Source organism: Triticum urartu, chromosome 2 (genome assembly GCF_003073215.2).
Source record: "Triticum urartu cultivar G1812 chromosome 2, Tu2.1, whole genome shotgun sequence".
Classification (NCBI taxonomy): Eukaryota; Viridiplantae; Streptophyta; class Magnoliopsida; order Poales; family Poaceae; genus Triticum; species Triticum urartu.
In genome coordinates, this window is record NC_053023.1 from 715244213 (window position 1) to 715267935 (window position 23723).

At 45.7% G+C, this 23723-nt stretch overlaps 1 protein-coding gene and 1 non-coding gene across 26 annotated transcripts; one reads left to right on the forward strand and one right to left on the reverse strand.

The window, feature by feature from the left end:
• Nucleotides 1-12216: 12216 nt before the first annotated feature.
• Nucleotides 12217-19564, forward strand: LOC125540073. Of its 25 annotated transcripts, none has more exons than XR_007297170.1 (7): nt 12218-12734; nt 12847-13010; nt 13162-16676; nt 16894-16925; nt 17037-17166; nt 18160-18225; nt 18605-19564. XR_007297170.1 is itself a non-coding variant. In XM_048703648.1 (6 exons), the coding sequence occupies exons 2-6, from the start codon at nt 12935-12937 to the stop codon at nt 18694-18696; spliced, it is 390 nt and encodes a 129-aa protein (XP_048559605.1). In that variant the 5' UTR covers nt 12232-12734; nt 12847-12934; the 3' UTR covers nt 18697-19564. The 25 variants fall into 25 exon arrangements, 3 of the variants coding, with proteins under 3 accessions (XP_048559604.1, XP_048559605.1, XP_048559606.1); XR_007297171.1 differs by having other exon boundaries at nt 12219-12734; nt 13162-16564; XR_007297179.1 differs by having other exon boundaries at nt 12236-12734; nt 16512-16564.
• On the reverse strand, nt 14335-23279 carry LOC125540072. The gene is made up of 3 exons (XR_007297159.1): nt 23266-23279; nt 18514-23123; nt 14335-16548 (listed from the first exon to the last, which is right to left on the reverse strand). It is a non-coding gene; the product is annotated as an uncharacterized LOC125540072 (transcript).
• Between the last annotated feature and the right edge of the window lie 444 nt (nt 23280-23723).

Genomic DNA, 23723 nt, shown 5'->3' on the forward strand with positions numbered 1-23723 from the left:
TCGCCGCCTTCAAGGGCACCAATAGTGGAATCACGGCATCTCGCATTGTGTGAGGGCGTGAGGAGAATACGGTGGCCCTAGTGGCTCCTTGGGGAGCATTGTGCCTCCACACCGCTCCAACGGAGACGTACTTCCCTTCAAAAGGAAGGAACTTCGGTAACACATCCTCGTCTTCACCGGATCCACTCTTGGTTATCTCTTACCTTCACTTGTGCATGCTCTTTAGTGTTTGTTCCCTTGCTTGCTTGTGTGCTTATTGTTGTTGCATCACATAGGTTGCTCACCTAGCTGCACATCTAGACAACCTTCTTTGATGCAAAGTTTAATTTGGTAAAGAAAAGCTAAAAATTGGTAGTTGCCTATTCACCCCCCCCCCTCTAGTCAACCATATCGATCCTTTCAATTGGTATCAGAGCCTCGTCTCTTTATTAAGGACTTCACCGTCCAAAGAGTATGGTTGATACCGTAGACGGAGTGGAGGAACACTCCGGTGTGAATCCTATCTCGTCTACGGGCGGTGGGGGAACTTTGGTCTCTCGTGAGGAGTTCAATGTAGCATTGGAGACATTGAAAACCTCCATGACGACCAAAGTTGAAAACATGTTTACTAAATTTCTTGAGGGGCTCAAACTATCCACCGCACCATTGAAAGTGGGGGATCCCACCAACAAGGTGTCGGATGCTATCCCCGACAAGGGGGAAGCTAGTAGTGAAAAGGCTCCTTCTTCTAGTGGCAAGAATGGCACCGGCATCTTTGCCCATGTGGAACCACCACTTGTGTATGGTGGACCGGTTCCTTCTACTCATTTGAATCATGCCGGTCCTCCTCCTAAGATTGTGAAAAATGAGGATTTTGATTCTTGGGTTTAGCGCTTTAAATGTCATTTAAATCATGTGAACACTAACCTTTGGAGAATCATTGAAGAAGGTTTCTACCCACATGATCCAAGCAACTTCACTCCTCGAGAAGCCGCGGACAATCAATTCAATGAGAATGCTCTCTTCATCATTCAAGATGCAATTCCACCCGAAGACCTACCTCATCTTCGTCCCTTCGCCTTGGCCAAAGATGCATGGCATTGTGTCGTGTCTCTCTACCGGGGAAGCGCAAGCATTCAACGCTCCAACTATGAAGTGGTACAAGATGAGGCCGATGAGTTTGCAATGAAGGAAGATGAAGAACCTCGTGAGCTTTATTGGAGAGTCACCAAACTCGCGGTCTCACTACGAGATCACGGGAGCAAGGACACGGATGACAATTGGATCAAGCACAAATTCCTCAAGGCAATGATGCCCTACCACAAGGCCATGTCCTCCGTCATCCGCCAAAGACCGGACTTCCACACTTTGACCTCAAGCGTGGTGTTGGATGAGTTTGTGGCCATGAACATTTTGGACAAGACCGCCGACAATGCGGTGCTCCGTTCTCAACGGGGAAAGAAGTTTAACCTTGCTTTGAAGGCCAAGCTCACCGTGGAAGAAGAAGAAGAGGAAGAGGAGGAGAGCAACCCCGAAGATACAAAGTATGCATATCATGAACACATGGCACTTGCTTCAAGGCAATTTTGGAGCAAGAAAAACTCGAGGAACAACTTTAGCAAAAACACCTCGAGTGGCACGAGGGGCAAGCAACGTGTAAGGACTTGCTACAATTGCGGCAACGTGAGTCATTTCATTGCGGAATGCCCGTATGAGAAGAGGGAAGACAATGGTGGCAAACTCATTCGAAAGGACAAGGCCAAGTCGTTCCCCAACAAGAACAACTTCACCAAGAAGACTCCTCCCAAGGCCTTGGTTGTGCAATAAGAGTACAATGAGGATGATGACGATGATGAAGATGATGAGTCGGTTGCCATGGCCTCCGTCGCCATTGCCACAACGTCACGAGTGTCTCTCTTCGACTCACCCAACGAGAGCATCAACGCCAAGTGCCTCATGGCGAAAGCCACCAACAAGGTAACTCCAACATCAAAACTACCATCATTAATCATCCTTCCCCATTGGAGAGCATTAATGAAGTTGAGGGAGTTAATGTGGAGGCTAACGAGTTTGAGGCCTTTATGGGCAAACTCAAGGGAAAATCCAAGAAGCACTTTGTTGCTCTCTTGGAACAACTTGGCGAGGCCAATGACATGATCGAGGCCCACGAAGACACCATCTCAAAGATGGAAGGGCATAGTCGTGACTATGCCGATGAGATTTCGGACCTTTCCAATGCTCTTGAGGAAGAGCGTGGTCTTCGTTTGGCTCTTGAGGAGTCATACAACGTTGATCATGCTAAGTTAGAGAAAGATTATGATCATGCCCTCGTTGTTTCTCGTGTGCTAAATTCCGAGAAGGCCAAACTCGGAGTTGATCTTGCTAGACTCAAAGAGGAGTTTGATATACTTGACAAGGCCCACAAGGCCTTGAAGGGTATTCACGCTAGTCTCAAGGAGTCTCATGATCAACTCCAAGTGAAGCTAACTAAGGAGAAAGCAACTTTTCCTCATATGGTTTTAATTGATAATGCAAATGCTACTAACTCGTGTTGTGAGCATATACATCTTGTTGAGGAAAATGCTAAGTTGAAGGAGCAACTTGAGAGAGGCCTTGCGACTTGCATACAAGGCAAGAAGAACCTCAATGATCTCTTGATCAACCAAAAGGGAGGTGTGGCGAAGGAAGGGGTTGGGTACGTCTCCGACTCCAAAAACAAGAAGAAGAATGACAAGACCAAACGACCTCCTCCCCTCATGCAAACCTTTGTGAGGGCAGGAGAAAGTGTCCCCGAGGAGAAGAAGAAGAACAAAGTCAAGAAGGGCAATGTCACCACACCCAACAAAGCCGGCGATTTTAATCCTTCTTATGTGTTGTGCCGTGCTAGTGATGGGCATGTTTATGCCAAATTTGTTGGTTCTCTTCATGAGCATGTTGAATGGTCTATTTGGGTTCCTAAGACCCTTGTTACTAACATAAAAGGACCCATTACAAAATGGGTACCTAAAACCAAGCATTGATCTCTTGCAGGTGTTTGCTTCCGGTGGTGGATCATGGTTGCTCGATAGCGGAGCTACAAATCATATGACCGGAAGCAAGGACTTGGTGGTGGACGTGCACAAGGTTCCATCTATGCCCACCAATGTCGAGTGGGGTGACGCCTCATCTTCTAAGGTATTGGGACTTGGCAAGGTGGTCATCTCTCATGATCTCACGATCGAGAAGGTCATGCTTGTTGAGTCCCTTGCATACAATTTACTTTCCGTTCGTCAGCTTGCAATCATGGGCTTTGCCACTTTCTTTGATATCGATACCGTGGCCCTCTTGTGGAGCAAGACTCTTAAAGTAGCCTTTGTTGGGCATGTCGAGAACGGTCTATATGTGATTAACTTTTCGGAGCGACCCACTAAGACCGCGACATGCCTAATGGCTAAAGTTGATGTGGGATGGCTTTGGCATTGCCGTCTAGCCCATGTCAATATGAGATCTTTGCAAAGTCTCCTAAAGGGGGACCATGTCCGTGGACTAACGAATGTTAGTTTTGCTAAAGATCGTGCTTGCAGTGCCTGTATCGAAGGAAAGCTACATGAGAAGGCTCACCCTCCCACGACTATCATTTATTCAAAGAGGCCTTTGGAGCTCCTTCACATGGATCTCTTTGGGCCTCCATCCTTCGATAGTCTTGGAGGTAGAAAGTATTGCTTGGTGATTGTGGATGACTACTCAAGGTACACGTGGGTGTATTTCTTCAAGAGGAAGAGCGAGACCCAACAAACCGTCATTGACTTCGCCAATGAAGCACAACTCAACACAATGCAAAGATCTTGACAATAAGAAGTGACAACGGCACCGAGTTCAAGAACTACACCTTGGATGAGTTTCTTGGTGATGAGGGAATCAAGCATCAATATTCCGCACCATACACCCCTCAACAAAACGGTGTTGCGGAGAGGAAGAACCGGACGTTGATGGATGTGGCAAGGACCATGATGGCGGAGTTCAAGTCTCCGTACAACTTTTGGGCCGAAGCCATCAACACCGCGTGTCATGCATCAAATCGTCTCTACCTCCGCAAGGGTTTGAACAAGACTCCTTATGAGATACTCACCGGTAACAAGCCCAACCTCAAGTACTTCCGGGTATTTGGGTGTAAGTGTTTCATTCTCAAGAAAGGTGTTCGGTTGTCTAAATTTGAGGCTAGAGCTTATGAGGGCATATTTGTTGGTTATGCTACAAACTCTCATGCTTACCGTGTCCTCAATAAATCCACGGGACTTATTGAGGAGACGTGTAACGTGGAGTTTGATGAGAATAACGGCTCCCAAGTGGAGCAAAGTGGCACTTGTGATGTAGGTGATGAAATTCCTCCTCAAGCCATAAGAAGAATGGGTGTTGATTTCATCCTACCCATTGAGGAACCCCTTGTGGCCGAAGGAGAAGGACAATGCCCCACTCAAGTGGAGCCATCACCAACCCAAGGCCCACACACTTCCGAAGAACAAAGTGAAGGCCCTCAACCTCATGAACAAGACCTAGGGCAAGATCATACTCAAGACGGTGTTGACACACCAAGTGATGCCCAAGGTCAAGTCCTCTCCCTCGAGCAAGTTCAAGACCAAGAACAAGTTCATGACGACGCTCAAGATGATCAAGTAACCGCTCCTCAACTCACCGACGAGGAGGAATTAGAGCGTCGTGCCGCCAAAGTTGCTTCCAAGCTCTCCACCAAGGATCATCTCATGACGAACGTGCTTGGAAGCTTAAGAAAGGGGGTGAGCACTCGTAGACAATTAGCAAATTATTGTGAGCATCACGCGTTTGTCTCTTGTGTGGAACCTCACAAGGTCTATGAGGCGCTCGAAGATCCGGATTGGCTCAATGCCATGCATGAAGAACTCAACAACTTCGAGCGCAACAAAGTGTGGAGATTGGTGCCAAGGCCAACGGGGAACCACAATGTCATTGGAACCAAGTGGATATTCAAGAACAAGCAAGATGCCCATGGGATTATCATTCGCAACAAGGCTCGTTTGGTAGCACAAGGCTACTCCCAAGTCGAGGGTATCGACTACGGTGAAACCTTTGCTCCCGTTGCTCGTCTTGAATCCATTCGCATGTTGATTGCATATGCTTCTCATCATAACTTTAAGTTACATCAAATGGATGTGAAGAGTGCTTTTCTTAATGGTCCCATTAATGAATTAGTGTACGTCAAGCAACCCCCCGGGTTCGAGGATCCCTACTTTCCCGATCATGTGTATCAACTCGATAAGGCACTCTATGGCCTTAAACAAGCCCCACATGCGTGGTATGACCACCTTACCGAGTTGTTACAAGACCGTGGGTCTGAAGTTGGGATAATCGACCCCACTCTTTTTACTAAGAAGGTCAAAGGGGAGTTGTTTGTGTGCCAATTATATGTTGATGATATTATCTTTGGTTCTCCTAACAAAGCTTTCAATGAGGAATTTGCCGCTCTCATGACCTCAAAGTTCGAGATGTCCTCCATGGGGGAGTTGAAGTTCTTTCTAGGGTTTGAAGTGAAGCAAAGAAGAGAAGGAACCTTCATCAATAAATCCAAATACACTCAAGACATGCTCAAGAGATTCAAGCTAAGTGACGTCAAGCCGGCTCCCACCCCAATGCCCACCAAGTGCCAACTTGATCTAGATCCCAATGGTAAATTGGTGGATCAAAAGGTATACCGCTCCATGATTGGATCCTTGCTTTACCTTTGTGCATCTAGACCGGACATCATGTTGAGTGTGGGAATTTGTGCACGGTTTCAAGCCGCACCTAAGGAAAGTCACTATGTGGCTGTCAAACGAATCTTTCGATATTTGGCTCATACCCCAAACTTTGGCTTATGGTACCCAAGAGGATCAAACTTCAAGCTTGTAGGGTACTCGGATTCTGATTGGGCGGGAGACAAAGTGGATAGGAAGTCCACTTCCGGAGGATGTCAATTCCTTGGTTGCTCGTTGGTAAGTTGGTCTTCCAAAAAGCAAAGTTGTGTGTCTCTCTCGTCCACCGAAGCGGAGTATGTTGCGGCCGGTAGTTGTTGTGCACAACTCTTATGGATGAGGCAAACTTTAAAGGATTACGGTGTCACTTGTGACAAAGTGCCTCTTTGGTGTGACAATGAAAGTGCCATCAAGATTTCTCTCAACCCGGTGCAACACTTCAAGACGAAGCATATTGAGATTCGGTATCACTTCATCCGGGATCACATTAGGCGAGGAGAGATCGAGCTCAACTATGCCAACACTCATGACAATCTTGCAGATATTTTCACGAAGCCCTTGGATGAAGCAAGATTTCGCGAGTTAAGGCATGAGCTAAATATCATTGATTCGAGCAATGTTGCTTGAACCCGTGCACACCCTACCACGCTCAATTTGGTGTCTAGTTTAGGTGTAGGCATGGACATAGGGGGAGTGTTGTTCTCTCGATGACTCTCCCTCCCCCCATTATGCATAAATTGATCAAGTCTTTCACTTTAGCCATTGCTGATGGCACGTGTGCTCAAAAGACGAGTTTTGGTCATGGGCCCAAGGTTAAAATCTTCGCGGCGCCATACCTCTTGACTCAAACATAGGTGGCTTCGGCCACCGCCCTCTCTTGAAGAGAGGTTTCTTGGCCTCTTGCTGTTGTGTTCCTTTGCTTTTTGTTGCGGGTTTCTGTTTTTTTTTGAGCTAAGCCATGTAGTCTAGTTGCCGCGGTGTGCTGGGCGGTACTGCCGCTGCTGGCGAGCGGTACTACCGCTGATAAGCGGTACTGCTGCTGGTGATGGACGGTACTACCGTGTAAGCGGTACTACCGCCACACCAGAGCGGAACTACCTCCTATGAGCGGTACTACCGCGCCCCAGCGCGGTACTACCGCTGCGGGACGGGGGCTGAAGGTTTTTTTTCGGGGCAGGGGGAGGTTTCTTCTCCCCCATACCCATTCGCTCGCCCCCTCGTGCCTCTCTCTCTCCAGCACCGTTCCGCCGCGGAAGGGCTCCGGTGGATCTCCTCCTCCGGGGCGTTCCTCCCCATTTCCTTCGGTGGAGTCAATCCCCACCTCGTCCTCTTGCCATGGATGCCGGTATTGCCCATGTTCCCTCTCTCTTTTGGTCTTGCTTTTAGATCTTGTGCTTAGGGGCAATGGTTGCATCTCTAGATTTTTGGCTAAATCTAGGCTTGAGTTGGTTGGAGAAGGCAACTAGATCATCTAGATTGATGTTTGGCGGGAATTTTTTTGAATTTGGTAGGCCGGTAGTGCCGGATCTGTCCACGGTAGTAGGAAACCACTGTCTCACCGCCTCGCGCGTTGAAACTGCTGTGTATCCGCCTCAAGCCGTACTACCGCTCCCTTTGGAGCGGTACTACCGCTTGGCCTAGGGCGGTACTACCGCTCCCTTTGGGGCGGTACTACCGTTTAGGGCGGTACTACCGCGCTCTGATCACGGTACTACCGCTGCATGCCAATTTCCATCATTTTCCTACCTTCCCTTGATCTTTTTGTTGTGTTTGTTGGCTTATGCTCGTTTCTTCTGGTTGTTTTGCCTCCGTTTTGTGTTTGGCTCCAGGTGATGACATACCCGAGCAACAAGGTCGCCGCATCAACCCCGGGCGTGCCACCTCCAAGCGCTACCGGACCTCAGAGCCTGCCGGTGGTTCCTCGAGCACCCAACCGCCTCCAGCAAGTGCTTCTGCAACTGTTTCTCCACCTCCTCAGCACTCGAAGCGTGCCGCCAACAAGCCAAAAGGGAAGCCTGTGACTGAGATGACCAGCAAGGAGTTTTGGGAGAAGCGTCGCCGCAACCCCTATACGGTGGACCAAGAACCCACTTTGGTCAACCGTCCGTTCTGGAACCGCTTTCAGTTTGCCATCTACTTTGATGTGATCAAGGCCAAGAAGAATCTCTATGTTGATGTTCGCTCCATTGACACCGATGCTATGGAGAAGGATCCAGAGTACTTTGGAGAAGCCTTTCAGATGTGCACTCAGCTGAACATTCTCAGGATCATGCAGTTCAACAAGGATTTCGATGCGGATTTGTTGGCTCAATTCTTTGCCACCGTCCATCTTGGAACAGATAGCGACAGGACTCTGACTTGGATGACCAATGGCAAGCGGCTTTCTGTCAAGTGGGGGGCGTTCATGGAGTTACTTGACGTGGTGGATAACGGGCTTGAGACTCCTGTCGGTTTCCGTCCTCACCGCCATGCTACTTCCACCCACAAGCAAGCTCTTTGGCCCTACTGCACTGTGAAGGTTCACCCTGTCACTGAGAAGAAGACCTACGAGCTGTGTCCGTATCTAGACATTCTTCATCGCATATTCCGTGAGACTCTCTTCCCTCGCATTGGGAATCTGGATCAGGTTCACTCCTACCTCGTGGACATGCTCCTTTTCTGTCAGCATGAGAAGGAAGAAAACACTGGAGAAAGCCTGGATATCTCTCATGTCATGTGGTCTGAACTTGTATCTGCCGTGTCTGAGCGCAAGTGTCCTATCTATGGTCCCTTCATCATGAGGCTCATTGAGAGGGCCTGGGCACAGACTTATCCCAGAGTGCTGCTAGAAACTGGAGAGTTGGTGTCACATGAGATCAAGCGCCTGAGGAAGAAGGACAACTGGTCAGCGCCTCACACAGGGGGTCCTTCTGCTACTGCTGCCACGGGGGGCCCGTCTACTGCTGCTGCTGCCATGGGAACTGAGGGTGAGGCTGCTCCTGATGCCCACGATGAGGATGTTAGCCACTCCAGTGCAGAACCATCTTGGGCCCAGAAGCTCAAGCGCAAGATGAAGAAGCTCTTCTTCATGGAGTCCCATGGTCAGTATATGACTCATGTGGCGGAGAAGAATGCCAGGACGCGTCACAAGGAGATCATGCGTCAGTTGGGAGCCACAGTTGTCAGTGGGTCTGAGGGACATATCACTGAAGAGGAGGACTGGATTCATCAGAACTGTCACTGGACCGACTCTGATGCCGAGCACTGTTCAACCCACGATGAAGATGCAGAATGTGATGTTCAGGACCTTCCTCGCCCATCACCTGGAATCTTAGTGTCCCTCTCTGCCCCTCCCTTTTTGGTGTCTCGATGCCAAAGGGGGAGAGAGTTTAGGGATTTATGTTTGCGAGTGTGTCTTTGTGTCGTTCGTTTGCTTTCTCGTTGATTGGTTTTGTTTGGTTTTGTGCTTGTGAGACCTAAGTTCCAGACATATGGTGTAAGACATATGCTACCTGTGTTATCTTATTTATGTGCTATGCACCTCGGTATCTTATAGCTTGCATGCTTATCCTATCATATATATTGTTTTCATATATCTTGCTTAGGTTGTTGGTCTCTAAAATATAGGGGGAGCCATGATCCTAGCATGTGTGCCGTGCAGTCCAAAGCACTTATCGAATGTGCCAACATCTAGGGGAGCCTGTCTATTTTTAGAGGCATGGGTTCTCTTGCATTCTATGTCTACTCTTTTCTATGCAAATCCCGTATTGTCATCAATCCACCAAAAAGTGGGAGATTGTAAGGGCATTTTTATCCCTACGGTGTTTTGGTGATTGATGACAATGCATTTGCGGACTAATCGGGTGCTTTGGTTTCTTTCAGATATTCATCCTTTGGCACGCAATGATTATTTCCCCTCGGCACTCTACTCAAGATGGTGTAGCTTCCTTCGTGACTTTGTTGGTGGACTAAGTTTCGTAGTAGTCACCGTACTATCAAGAGGGGATCTGCTTCGGTATGGTTTGGGTGGAATCAACACGTACACGTTCTTCTCTCTCCCACCGTTTTCTCTCCGTCTCTATGGAGCTTCTCTCTTCTCCCTTTGTGGTTTTTCCTGGACCCAGCGGTAGTACCGGGCCACAGCGGTAGTACCGCTGAGGCTCACTAAGCGGCAGTACCGCTCCTAGGAGCGGTAGTACCGCTTTATGGCCTCAGCTGTAGTACCGCTGCGGCTCCGTGTTCCTACCGCCTCGACTCGAGTGCGCATTTTCTCGTGTCGGGTTTTACGGCACTAGCTGCAGTATAGCGGTAGTACGGCTGAAGCTCAGCAAGCGGTAGTACCGCTCCTCGGAGCGGTAGTACCGCTGGTGGCCTCAGCCGCAGTACCGCTGTGGCTCCGTGTTCCTACCGCCTCGACTCTAGTGCGCATTTTCTCGTGTCGGGTTTTACGGTACTAGCTGCAGTAGTAGTGGCGGTAGTGCTGCTTGCGATCTACACTACCGCCCTGCCTCCGCGGTAGTACCGCTCTGGGTCCCAGCCCCAGCCCCTTCTCCTGTAGCGCGGCAGTACCGCTGAGATGGAGCGGTAGTACCGCCCTGCCCCCGCGGTAGTACCGCTCTCTGCGGGGCTGAGTGGGGGGTAACGGGTGGATTGTTCCCCCACTATAAAAGGATGTCTTCTTCCCCCCTTTGACCTACCTCTTCCACCATTAAAGCTCCATTATTGCTCCAAGCTCCGTTCTCGCCCGATCTCACTCCCTAGCCAACCAAACTTGTTGATTTGCTCAGGAGTGGCTGAGAAGGCCCCGATCTACACTTCCACCGAGAGATTTTTGATTCCCCCACTCATCCTTAGTGGATCTTGTTACTCTTGGGTGTTTGAGCACCCTAGACGGTTGAGGTCACCTCGGAGCCATATTCCATTGTGGTGAAGCTTCGTGGTCTTTTTGGGAGCCTCCGATAAAGTTGTGGAGTTTGCCCCAACCTTGTTTGTAAAGGTTCGGTCGCCGCCTTCAAGGGCACCAATAGTGGAATCACGGCATCTCGCATTGTGTGAGGGCGTGAGGAGAATACGGTGGCCCTAGTGGCTCCTTGGGGAGCATTGTGCCTCCACACCGCTCCAACGGAGACGTACTTCCCTTCAAAAGGAAGGAACTTCGGTAACACATCCTCGTCTTCACCGGATCCACTCTTGGTTATCTCTTACCTTCACTTGTGCATGCTCTTTAGTGTTTGTTCCCTTGCTTGCTTGTGTGCTTATTGTTGTTGCATCACATAGGTTGCTCACCTAGCTGCACATCTAGACAACCTTCTTTGATGCAAAGTTTAATTTGGTAAAGAAAAGCTAAAAATTGGTAGTTGCCTATTCACCCCCCCCTCTAGTCAACCATATCGATCCTTTCACTGTGGCCGGAACAAATTATACTCCCTCTGTAAATAAATGTTTTGATCACTAGTGATGATCAAAACGCCCCGTTGAGTGGGCTTATTTGTGTGACTAGCTAGTTCGTGTCCACACGTGTAAGAGCAACTCTAGCAGATGTCCAAAATTGTGTGCCGCAAAGATAGTATACGGCTCTTCCTAAAACAATTTTGCGCGATCTCAGGGTAGCCGGCAGAACAGATAAGCTAAAACATAATGCATATTTAAAATCTAGTTCGCGCTAAAAAGTTTGAGAAACACAACCGGAGTTCATCATAAATCATAGTACATAGCATAAATAGCATAGATCAAACTAAATTTAACCTAAGGAAGGCTGGCTCATCAGTCCTCGACGCCGAGGTAGAACGCCTCCGCCGACCTCCAGCAAGCATGGGTGTGCACATGGCCTTCCTTGGTGACGGCGAGCCTTTCTGTTGTGCCATCTTCTCCGGCCGCCTCTACGCGTTGCGTGACGAGCAGCTCCTCATCCGTGTCTGAGCACCTCTTGGTGTGCGGGAAAAGCGCTTCGTCAAGCTCGTGGAAGCAAGAGCTGCCGGTCTCCATGTCATGCCGGGGGAGCTTGCGCGGCGGCGGGGGGCCCCCATGCCCGCAAGCACCTCCGGCCATGGATCTGTGGGGAAAGGAAAGAAATGGGCGGAATCGCTCGCCGGAGAAAACAAAGGAGAAGGCGGAGGGGCGGAGCGTATGCAGGAAGCGAACCCTAAAATGCCCAGACCCATAGATATAGCTACGGAGGGGGCAATTTGTAGACCGCTAGTATATTTTTTTAACGGTCGGATGATTTTTACTGGACTTGTTTGGGGCCAAAAAGGCCAAAAAGATAAAACCGCCGAAATTATAAGGGCCGGTGAGAATATAGCATATCTGCTAGCGTTGCTCTAAAGCTTCGGGTGCTAGTGGGTAGTGTGCTGTTGGCATGGGCTGGTCGATAACTAATAATTGCTGCAGAGAAGACTTCAGAGCGTGTCTCATAAATGAATCATGAGGCCCCGTTGGGTATACAGGTCAGAAAAGCAAAAGAATATAAAAAAGTACTCCCTCTGTTTCGAAATAGTTGTCGTCGGGGATTGTCAGTTCATTTTTTGTCACGTTATGGTATTTCTCCCATTTCCCCTTTTGCACTCGCACTCGCTCTCTCCCCGACCACACGCTCTCTCCCGGCCAACACTCTCTCCCGACGACCACTCGCTCCTCCCCGTCCAGATCCTTTGTGCCGCCGGCCAGTCACCACCCTCTCCCTCTCGTCGGTGTCTTCCTCACTGCCGCCTTGCTCCTCGCCACCCCTAAAACTAGCAACCCGTCTCCCCCTCGTCGGTCAAAGGTGAAATTTTTACCAGCCGGGGTGCTCGATCTGTGGGCGGCGGTGCTCGATCCGTGTTGGAGCAGCGGGAGGAGGAGGGCAGTTTTGGATTGGAGCAGTGGTGCTGGACCAGAGCAGTGGGAATAGGGGGGTGGTGCCGGCCGCTCTTACTTTGTGTAGTCCTCTTCGCTCTCGTCATGCCGTTGCCACCGCCGAGGAAGACGGAGAGCCTGTCGGAGGGAGGAGCGCCATGGCCAGTTCTGACCTCCTCTGTCCAGATCCAGCTCCAGGTCAGTTCACTACTCTCCCTCTCTCCATGAAATTTTTTGGGGCAGAGCCGATTCGGCCAGCCTCCAGCTGCGAATTTCTACTGAATCGCCTGTCGTTTGTGGGTAATTTCAGCAATCATCCCCTCTTGCTGCTTGCTCTCTCAATTTCAAGACTGAAGAAGAGAACATGGGGAGCAGCAGCTGCCCTCTGCTCTGCTCTTATGCGAATGCTCTACTGCAGGACCATGGCAGCGATGCTCGCCGAAGCGGACGACAACCACTCCCGTGCAAACAAAGGTACAGACTGGTCCTGGTTGGCGATGAGGGCGCTCTGGCCTCTGTAGTTACATGAGACAACAGTTCTTTGTGCAAATGTTGACTGAATTTGCCTCTGACTCGTCTCTGCACTTGACTGAATTCGCCTCTTTGTGCAATGTTGCTGCTGCAGGTGAGCATTCAGGAAAAGAACAGTTGGCTGAACTTCAGGAAAAAGATACACCGAATCTTAGTAAGCGGATACTCATAGCCGAATTCTTTTGGATGCACATATAGTTTGTATCGCAACTTAAATAATGACAGTAAATAAACTCTCAATTGCACTGTCCAGTAATTGAAAATAAATTACACCTTTTCAGTTAATTTAAATTAACTGAAACCTTTTGTACTCCCATGATCAGTGTTACTGTACAGTAATTAACACCGAATTTGTAAGTGCAAGTAGTGCTTGTTTTCAGGAGTAGGATGCTGATCAATAGTGCTTGTTTGGAGTAATTGTTTGCTCTGTAGTGCATTTTTGCTGCAACCTAATCTGTGGAGTATCAAGCTAATTGGAAGAAAGCCAATTGCTTGCTCTGTAGGAACTTTTATGTGCTGGAGTATAGGATTTGCTGTTTAGCAAGGCTTTGAGTAATTCTACTCACTTCTCTTCTCTTTAGTAAATTAAATTTAGGAGTAGGAGTAGTTCTTAGAACTACTATGCACCTTAAAACTACTCCTGTTAAATAACTGAAACTACTCTGCACCTTAGAACTACTCCTGTTAATTAACTGAAAAAACTTTTTTAAGTTAATTAACTTAATTTCTTTCTGTTAGGAGTAGGAGTAGTTCTTGGAGTAGGAAGAGGAGCAGTGCGAAGAATTCTCTTATCTTCTCTTACTCTTCTCTTCTCTACTCTCGCTCTCTTCCCTTCGCTTCTCTTCTCTTTCTCTTCTCTTTTCAGTAGTCTGCTCCAAAATTCTGCAATGAGGCCCGTGTTTCCACTGCTATTTATTTTCTAAATCACATTTTCAGTTTTGCAAATTCTGCAATTTTGCACATGAAGCTTCAGATTTTAGCACATGAAGCTTCTGCTACTGTTAATCTTGTCATGAATCTTCTGTTGACTTGGTACATTAGCTTAAAATGAATCTTTTCCTTTAAGTAAAACTAAATGAAACTTTTTTTGTTAATTTAACAGTTGCTGACTTGCAGTAGTATAGCACTTGCAGTAGTGTAGGACATTAGTAGTTTAGTGTAGGACAGCAATAGTTTGGTGTAAGTTTCAGTTCATTAACTGAATTTTTTCAGTTACTTAACTGAAACTTTTTCAGTTACAGCAGGACTTCTCTTCTCTCTTCTTCTCTCTTCTCTTTCTCTTCTTGCATCTGTAGTTTAGTGTACTTCCCTTGTGCCCTCCATACTCCTCTCCTCTCCCACTCATTTCCTCTCCTACTACTTTGCTTGTTCTCTTCTTCTCTAAATTATCTTATCATCTCTAAATTCACTCATCTTGTCTCCTACTACTCTCTTCTCTTCTCTTTCATTTAAATGGAGTACTCCACACAAGCAAATGAATTACACATACAAGTCTCACAAAATGGAAAAAAAATATGGAGTAAAAATGATCACAAAATGGAGTTACACATACAAGCCTCACAAAATGGAGTATTACACATATGGAGTAATTTCACATGGGATGCACTCCGCACAAGTCTCATCTCAAGGAACTACACATACTCCACATCTGAACAAGCCTCATGTCAAGCCTCGGAACAAGCCTCATCTCAAGCATCTGAACAAGCTCATCTCAAGCATCTGAACAAGCCTCATGTCAAGAATCGGAACAAGCCTCATCTCAAGCATCTGAACAAGCCTCATGTCAAGCATCGGAACAAGCCTCATCTCAAGCATCTGAACAAGCCTCATGTCAAGCATCGGAACAAGCCTCATCTCAAGCATCCGAACAAGCCTCATCTCAAGCATCCGAACAAGCCTCATCACTGAACCCTCCCCATTACCTCTAAGTTGTATAGGGCATTCGTGTAAACCTCTTTCAGGCATGTTAGTCTTGGAGGTAGCTGCCCAAGACCCTCAAGCCTTTCCTTGTTAACATGTGGTATTTTATACGCATTTCCCACCGCATGGTTCATGATCTCAATCATGCACATTTGTAGAGTTAGGAAAATTCTGTTGAGCTTGTAAACATCATAGCCTTCAAATTCCTCCAAAACACCTGCAATAAGGTCTTGTAGTGTTTTAGGACTCAGACAATCTGTCAGCGATTGCAGCGAGTTGAAAAACCCAAGGTCAAGCACATTCAAATCAGGACTGTTGGCAGGCTGTTGTACTAATCTAATGTCAAGTCCAGTTTTTGCGACAGCTGCTAGAAATTCCTGGTCATCTGGCAAGATATGGGGCTTAGCATTATCCTGCTGAATGTAGATGGTCTGTCCCAGCATCACTTTCCAGCCAAACTGCTTGTATCGCTGGCAAGACTTTCTCTATCAGGAACTCCCTCATCACTTTTCTATCGACCTTTATTGACTTTGTCTCTATTGTACCTCTGGGCCTGTTGTCGCTTCTCCTCTGAGCAGGAACTTCTTTCACGAATGGCCAGATACCGGTTTTCCTAGAGAAGGTCATGTTTCCTTCGCTGTCCCACCTTGGCCTAGCAACGGCCGTTAAAAACATCACCTTGCCAATACAGTTGCCGTGTATAGGCCTCGTAGGCTCTTCCTCCCCATCTAGCAGATAATATGTTCTATTCTTCTTTGTCATGTTAAACCACTTCTCGTCAATATGGACAACGTTATGCATAGTCTTGAACTTAGGCCTCGCAGTTGCTGTTGTTGCCTCATCAAGCATCGACAAACAAAAATTCATCCTATCCATCTTATTCTTTTCCTTTAAAGCCGGCTTCACACAGTTTGTATGCCTCCTAATCAAATTTAGCATGAACTTTCTATGAAGTGTAGTAGGGCTACATCCCAGTTGCCAGGCTAGTGATCTAATAGTAGACCTCCTATTTAATGGGATTGTTAGGGTTTTTTCTAGGTTAATGTCCTTAGGCTTTCTTCCAGAATTTCCTTTTCTCTGATCGGCAACATCTACCTCTTGACCTTGTTGAATTTGCAACATTGCTTTCCTCCAAATTCTTTGTATATTCCAAACACCCACTGCAAAAAAATTTGCAATATCTTGCGTATCGGTTTTCTTAAAAGTGCCTCCTCTACTCATACACAGTGTATGCAATGCTACATAAGCAGCAAATTTTTGCTGGTCATTGAGGGTTTTATTTTTTCTACCAACTTGTCCAGCACCTGCACCAAGACATACAACAAAGAAATGATTAAATGAAATGATCAAGTGATGAAGTGATGGACTGATCAAGTGATGAAATGATGGAATGATCAAGTGTAACTGTACCTGGATTTTGAACAATTTCATCTCCTTCCATTCCCTCTCCGGCATCTCCTTCCATATCATCTCCTACATGTCCTTCCATTTCATTTTCTGCATTTTCATCCACATCTTCTGCAGGTGGAGTGAAGTTGAGGTCTGGGAGATCCATTTTCTCCTGAAGATATGAATATGTAAGATGAAGTAGAAGTAGAAGTAGAAGTAGAAGTAGAAGTAGAAGTAGAAGTACAAGAAGAAGAAGAAGAAGAAGTACATATAAATTCAGTCTGTGTACTGTCAATTGTTGTATGTTTACTATCAAAGCAAGAATTAGTCAATTGCTGTCTGTTTACTGTCAAAGCAAGAAAGACAATATTATTATGGTCAATTGTTGTCCGTTTACTGTCAAAGCAAGAATTAGTTTCCTAGGTTAATGAAACATTACCAGCCATAATTAGTTTTCTGTATCTTAATTATCTCTGGACATTTTTGCCTGAAAACTGAATGTACAATGTTTCTGTAGATAATTTGGTCGAAAAGGGACGACATGCTGAGGTGTACAACATTCAGTTTCTCTTTCGACATGCTGAGCTCTATAAGTGCTCACATTCTTTGTATGGATCTTATTGAATAAGTACTTGTTAACATTGGTACCATTTTCTTCAGATTTTCGTTGGTGGTCTTCTGATTGATTTGGAAGGAAGAATTGTTGGTATGAATTTCATAGACGAGAATAAAACTCCCTTTTTGCCCGTCCAGATTGTTGGGAGATGCCTGAAACACTTCAGAAATTTGGGTATGTTTTTCTTTTCCTTTGCTCCTGAAGCTATTCTGTACTTAGGCCTGAAGCTATAAAATTTTGTTTCCTTGGCAAAAAATTCAGTTTACAAAAAATACTGTAAATGACATCAGTAGAGATTAGTTGAAGAGATTACTGCTTTAAATGACATCAGTAGAGATTAGTTGGTGTAGTACTACTTGAAGTGACATTACTTAGTGTAGTACTGCTTGGAGTAGCCTGCTTGCAGTACTTCTTTTCATGGAGCTGCTTGCAGTAGTTTATGATTTGCAGTCAGATTAGCTTGGAGCAGTAGCATTGCTTGCTCTGCTATTCTCTTCTCTTCTTTTTTTTTAATTAAAATTAACTCAACCTTTTCCTTTAATAAAATTAGCCGGAACTTTCCCAGTTAATTAAAATAACTGAAATTGTTCCTTTAATGCTTGCATAAACTTTTTTATACTCTAATGAAGGTTTTGTGTACTCTACTGCTTGCATCAGTACTTTTAAAAATAAATGAATCTTTTCTCTCTTCTCTTCTCTTTGTCAAGGATGTACTTACTCAAGAATTACCACCACTTAGACCAAAGGACCAGTTGGTATTAATTTCAGAGATAGATGTAATTTCAGTTAAATTCAGTTATGCACACAAAATTCAGTTAATAGCTTAATGTTTTGGACTGATGATGTTGTTGGGATTTGTACTACTGAAAATTAAAAAAATGTACTCCTTTAATTAACATTGATTCATTGAGATGGTGGTATGATCAAATTAAGAAAATTCAGTACCTTTTCTGTTACTGTAGAGTACTTAAAAATTAGGAGTAGCTAGGAGCAAAATTAAAATTAGGATTAGGATGGTGGTATGATTGCTGCTATTCCTAACATCATCGGCTGGCTTGCCATCTCCTTCGCAAAAGTATGACAGTAGTGCATTTTCCAAAGGCTTAGTTTCACCACTTGCTGTTGCTGCTTCTGAACCTGTCGCGCTTGTCGGCGTTTGTTTTACAGGACACTTCTTTCCTGTATATGGGACGATTGCTTGAAGGATTTGGTGTTGGTGTCATATCCTACATGGTTAGTATAAGAAATCTTTGTGCCTGCTTTTTTTGCATTAAGTATGTCTATCTAGTTAAGTTATTAAGCAACCAAGAACATCCTAGCCGAAGTTGCATGACCCAATACTAACACCAAAAGTGATCTCACAGATGCAGAGCCACACTTAGTGCCAGAACTAACATTGTTTTCTTGAGTTCTTAATCATGATCTGGAGTACTAGCATGGAGTAATTTGTTTGCAAGAGTACAATTACAAGCATGAGTACACTGAATTTCTTGTAGCAGATGGAGCACATAAATAGCTCACCTACTGTTGATCTGCTAATTTGCCAATTTTCTGCTCCTTGCTGATCCTTGCTGCTCCTTGCTGATCCTTGCTCCTACTGTTGATCTGCTAGTTTTGACAGGTGAACAGATGGACAGTGGCTGCTCCTTGCTGATCAATTCAAAATTGCTCTGGCTATCAATTCAAGCTTGTTGTGACTGGTGAGAAGACGTCCTGGTCAATCACCACATCTGATCAATTTCTGTCTGTGGCGAGAAGAAGTGGTACAACTCCGGCGATCAATTTCTTTGGCGATTAACAATTTGGATCAATTCAAACAGCAACACAGGCAGCGCTAGTGCTGCTGTTGGTCAGTGCGGGGAGGAGCACGGGCGGAGGTCAATTGGCCGGATCCGGAGGTCCAGTGCCTGAATCGAGGAGCTGGAAGGCTGAGGCAGGAGGAGGAGCACAGGCTGCACTGCTGCTGCTGTTGGTTAGTGCGGGGAGGAGCACGGACGGAGGTCAATTGGCCGGATCCGGAGCTCCAGTGCCTGAATCGAGGAGCTGGAAGGCTCAGGCAGGAGGAGGAGGAGCACGGGCGGCGCTGCTGCTGGTCGGTGCGGGGAGGAGCATGGGCGGCGCGAAGGCCAGGAGTCGCGGGCGGCGCGACGGCCAGGAGTCGCGGGCGGCTGGAGGCTGTGGCGGATGGCGAGGGAGTTGCGTACAAGTTTGGGCTCTTGATTGGAGCGGAGGAAGGTGGCCGACGAGGAGCTGCGACCGGCGCGGACGGACGCCGGAGGTGCAGCAGTGGGATGGAGCCTGGCGGAGGGGAGGAGCGATGGAGTAAGATGAAGATCCCCGGCGACAAGAATTTCAAATTGAGGGTAGTTTAGTAGTTTATCATGTTTTCACCTGGTCGGAAAAGTTCCCCAACGACAACTATGTCGGAACAGGGGGAGTGCATGAATGGAGTTGGTTGTACAGTGCAATTTTGCGTGACCCAAAACAGACGAAAGGGAAAAGGAGAGGTGTTCGTTTGATTGGAAACCTTGTGTTCGTACTAGTAATGCAATAACATATTATATTTTATTCATTGCATGCCGGTTTAGCTTCTCTCACCGCCATGTGAAAGTAATTTTTTATTCAGCTTTGCACGGTGGCTGCCTCATGCCTCCGCTCAAAAAAGAGACCAGACCAGATTTACACAATCCTTTGGAATGACCACTATGAGCGAACCTTTCTACAGGGGTAGATGTTTTCTTTGATCCAAATGCTACCAAGGGCATTAGAACTATGGAATGGACATTCCAATCCTCTGGAAAAGTTTCAAAATCCTGTGAAGCGAACACAGCTAGGTCAGAAACAGGGGAACAGATCAGCTCGGTACAGTTCCTGCTACTAGGTGGGTGTGTTGGGTCAAAAATGCGTTTGGTTCGATCATGATGCGGCAAGACGGGCGGGATATGCACATCAATGAACGCCGGTGCGAAGGAAGTAGTATTCGGCAAACGCTGTTATACACATTCAGATTTCACTGTGAATAAATATTTTATACACAGAAACTCAACCTTACGCAAACATTCAGACAAATCTTCTTTTGCTAAATCCTGAGCGATAATATCTTTGTATCAATGCAGTAGATGTGCATACACTATCCCTACAAGAACAAAGAGTAATGCTCATAACCTTCAGGTTCCTTCAAAAATTCAGAGTACTGGAGCAGGCTCCTCTAACTTGCCTTGCCAAGTTAGGACGCTAACATAGCCCATATCCACCGCACAAATCAGATCCGATGGATCTCTTTTTTCCAGTACTACTTCTTGCCGCTGTTGCCTCGCCCTCGATTCAGGCCGCCGCTGCCCCTCCCTTTATTCAGGCCATCGTTGGTCACCATCGTGGTCACCATCAAGGGCGAGGGCGAGCTGGGTCGAGTTGATGGGTGCAGCGAGAGATAGGGCCGCACGGAGGACAGGGCATGGTTGGATGGGCTCGTGCAGAGGAGAACCAGCAGGAGACGGAGGAACTCGGACGGCTGAGGAGGCGGCGAACTCACGGGGAAGAAGGTAGCGCAGCAACGTCATTGGACAGTGATGTCCTTCTGAATTTTTACTGCCTTCTCAAGCTATATATGGCGTAGGTGAATCTATCCTGAAACCTTCTTATTGGCACTTATTCAGTATCACAGGAACAAAACAATCCTATATATCTTTTGTCTGTATCACTGCTTGTGATTTCCCCAATCAAGATTTATACACCAAATTTGGTTTGAGATCGTCGCTGATTTTGATTGATCCGTGGAGAAACTGATCTATCTAGGAAGTAAAAAAGGATCTTCCAGAAACTAAATAAGTTGAACAAGTTTCATATTTCCCGTACAACTTGAAGGTCTAAAAAAGTTCAACAATTGGAAGTCTACAGAAGTTCAACAAAATAATGATTCTGATGTTCTCCAAAGCATCATGATTAGAATATATCCTAAGTATATATGCCTCCAGTGGAGGCTCTGGCACTAGGCATATTCAGTAATTCAGTGGAGTTTGTAATGTGCTCATATCCACGCAAGTCTTCCTCATTCAGAGTTTTCACCGTTGAATGATTTTCTTTTGTCTTGAACTCTGTTTTCTTTCTTTTGTACTGCCTTTCAGTCCAATTTTTCCTTCTTTTGGAATTTTTGGCTGCCTTGTTAACTTCCTTCTTTTTTAGGCGCAGCAGCAGCCAACAAATCAGTTGTTGCTAGAGGAGTCACTTTGGCATTCAACAAATCGTCTGATGCTGGCGGAGGCACTTCCGCATTCAACAACCGTCGTTTCACTTACTAAGGTTATCAAGTGTATTGTCGATCAAAGTACACATTCTTCAGAATGTGATGCTTCAGTTGCCAAGTTATTAAATTTGTGTGATAGGCCATTGTGGCGGAGAACTGCCTCTATATTTGGATCTGCAATCACAATCCTTCCATGACTATCCTTAACAGATCCTGCTCGTGCTTCTTGGGTCCATCGCTTCAAAATATAGTGTGATGGAAGGAACTTAATGCTCATCATGTCAAGAACTTTTAAAGCATGTGCACACAATATCCCTAGTCTATCAAACTGATCACAAGTGCATGATGGTGTTTGTTCCAAAGGGTTACCAGTAACTTCCCATTATTCTTCAAATATTGGATGCTCAAAAGGATATCCAATTTTAACCATGTATTTGTATTGTCCATCTAGTGCTTCGGCGCATGCTGATATAGATCTCCGGTATTCCTTTTGAAAAAAATCGAATATAGTAGGAGTATAAAGTGGGCCAACATGCATCAACATTGGGGTCTTCATTTTGATTCTTGGCAAGTACTTCCTGGAATCAAACTCTGAATTGACCTCAACATCTCTTTTTACTTTGACAGCTCTTTCGAAGTCCTGAAAGAACCGGACAACGTCTAAATCTGACTTCAGATGATGCTTCAAGTCATTGTTGATACTCTCACTTAGCTGCATGCTCTGCATACCCAAGGTAAATGCATTTATCATGAAACATTTTTCCCACTTCTCTTTTACTTTGTAAATACTACCGAACCAAGTTTGTGCTGGCACTTGAGCCCTCAGATTTTCAAATGCTTCCTCAAATTCTTCTTGGTGCCCATGTTGATACATGCAAGCACTGAAATCTGCAAGATTCTTTGTCCACATAACTAGATAAATGTGTACATAATCCATGTCGTGATTCAAGAATAACATACCCAACTGTCTTTCCCATTGCACAATCTTGATTCAGTATATATGGTTCTAGGATGCTTCTCACTATGTACTAATAAGAAAGAATCAAACAAGCATTCAAAAGATTCAGATGTCTCATCATAGAGGAGAGAAGCACCAAAGATAACAGTTTCTCTAAAATGGTTGAATCCAACGAACACACCAAATGGCCTATGTTCCTTATTTGCTCCAAAAGTGGTGTCAAAGGTCATGACATCGCCAAAATGAGCTTAATCAATTATCACCTTAGCATCAGCCCAAAAAATGTTTGTTATTTTTCATCACAGTCCAGCTGTAAAACATATTTGAATGCTGGATTCTATGCAGCTCTGTCTTGAAAATACTTCAACATGCTACCCGCTTCACCATACTTAAGGTCCCTTTAGTGCTTTGTTCTCAAATGATTCTTGTGATCCCGAGGAGTGTAGCTCAGGTTAGATGATCCGTCAACCCGTCAACTAGCAAACTCATGAGCAGCTTTTAGTGCAATATCAGAGTCATCAGCACATTCAATTTCAAAAGCCTGCACTTCAGAGATCATTCTCTTTCATAGCAATAGGTGGCATGCTTCTGGCAATTGAAGTGTGTGATTGTGTTCAAGAAAAAGATCAGATATTGCCCAGTTACCAGCTTCACGATTTATTGAAAGGGTCATACGAACTCTACAGTCAATTCTAGTCTCAGCTGTTGGATTCTTAACAACATTATATCTTTTGTCTACTGCCTTTTTACCCACTTTGAAACAAACATATTTGCAGGAGGTAACTTTCCCATCAAATTTGCTTCTGTTTTAATACCTTTTTCTGATGCTGAACCCCATCCTTCCTCCGTAATATCCCCAAAATTTCCAAGCCTCATCTAGGGTGTTGAACTTCATGCCAAGCTGCGGTATCCAAGTGGGCAATACATTCTCTGTAGAATGCACAAGTGCAGAAAATAGGGTCACTCATTTGCAAGAAAAGAGAGGAATCCAACACAAAATTGAAAATGTTATTCTCACTTGTTTGAATCTGCTTCTGCTTGGTTCTCCATCGCGCATGTTTGAATCTGCCACTTGTTTGAATCTGCAGAAAATAGGGTCATCGCGCATGAAACATGACATGGTTTTAGTTCAAATTTGAGTTCAAATTTGAACTAAAACCACGTCATGTGTTTCCAAACGGAGGTAATAGTACACAAGCATATGTAGAAGCTTTACAAATTAGTCGCTGGTCCAGTACAGAACAGGCTAGGACATTTCATTTGATCCTGATGTTTCTAAGAGAGTGGCTATTTTTTATTTAGTTATCAAAATACCCCAGTGACTTCATTGAAGAATCAACACTACTTGGAAAGAACTGAACACAACACATTGAATCAGAAGGCAGTATCAAACGAAAATACTTCATCCTCAATTCATTCTAATAATGTGCAATCTCTAACCATAGGTGGGAGAGAGGATCAGGCATGTACTTTCACCTCCTTTCTCGCCGGATTCTTATCCTCCTCATCTAACCCACGCCGGATTCTTGT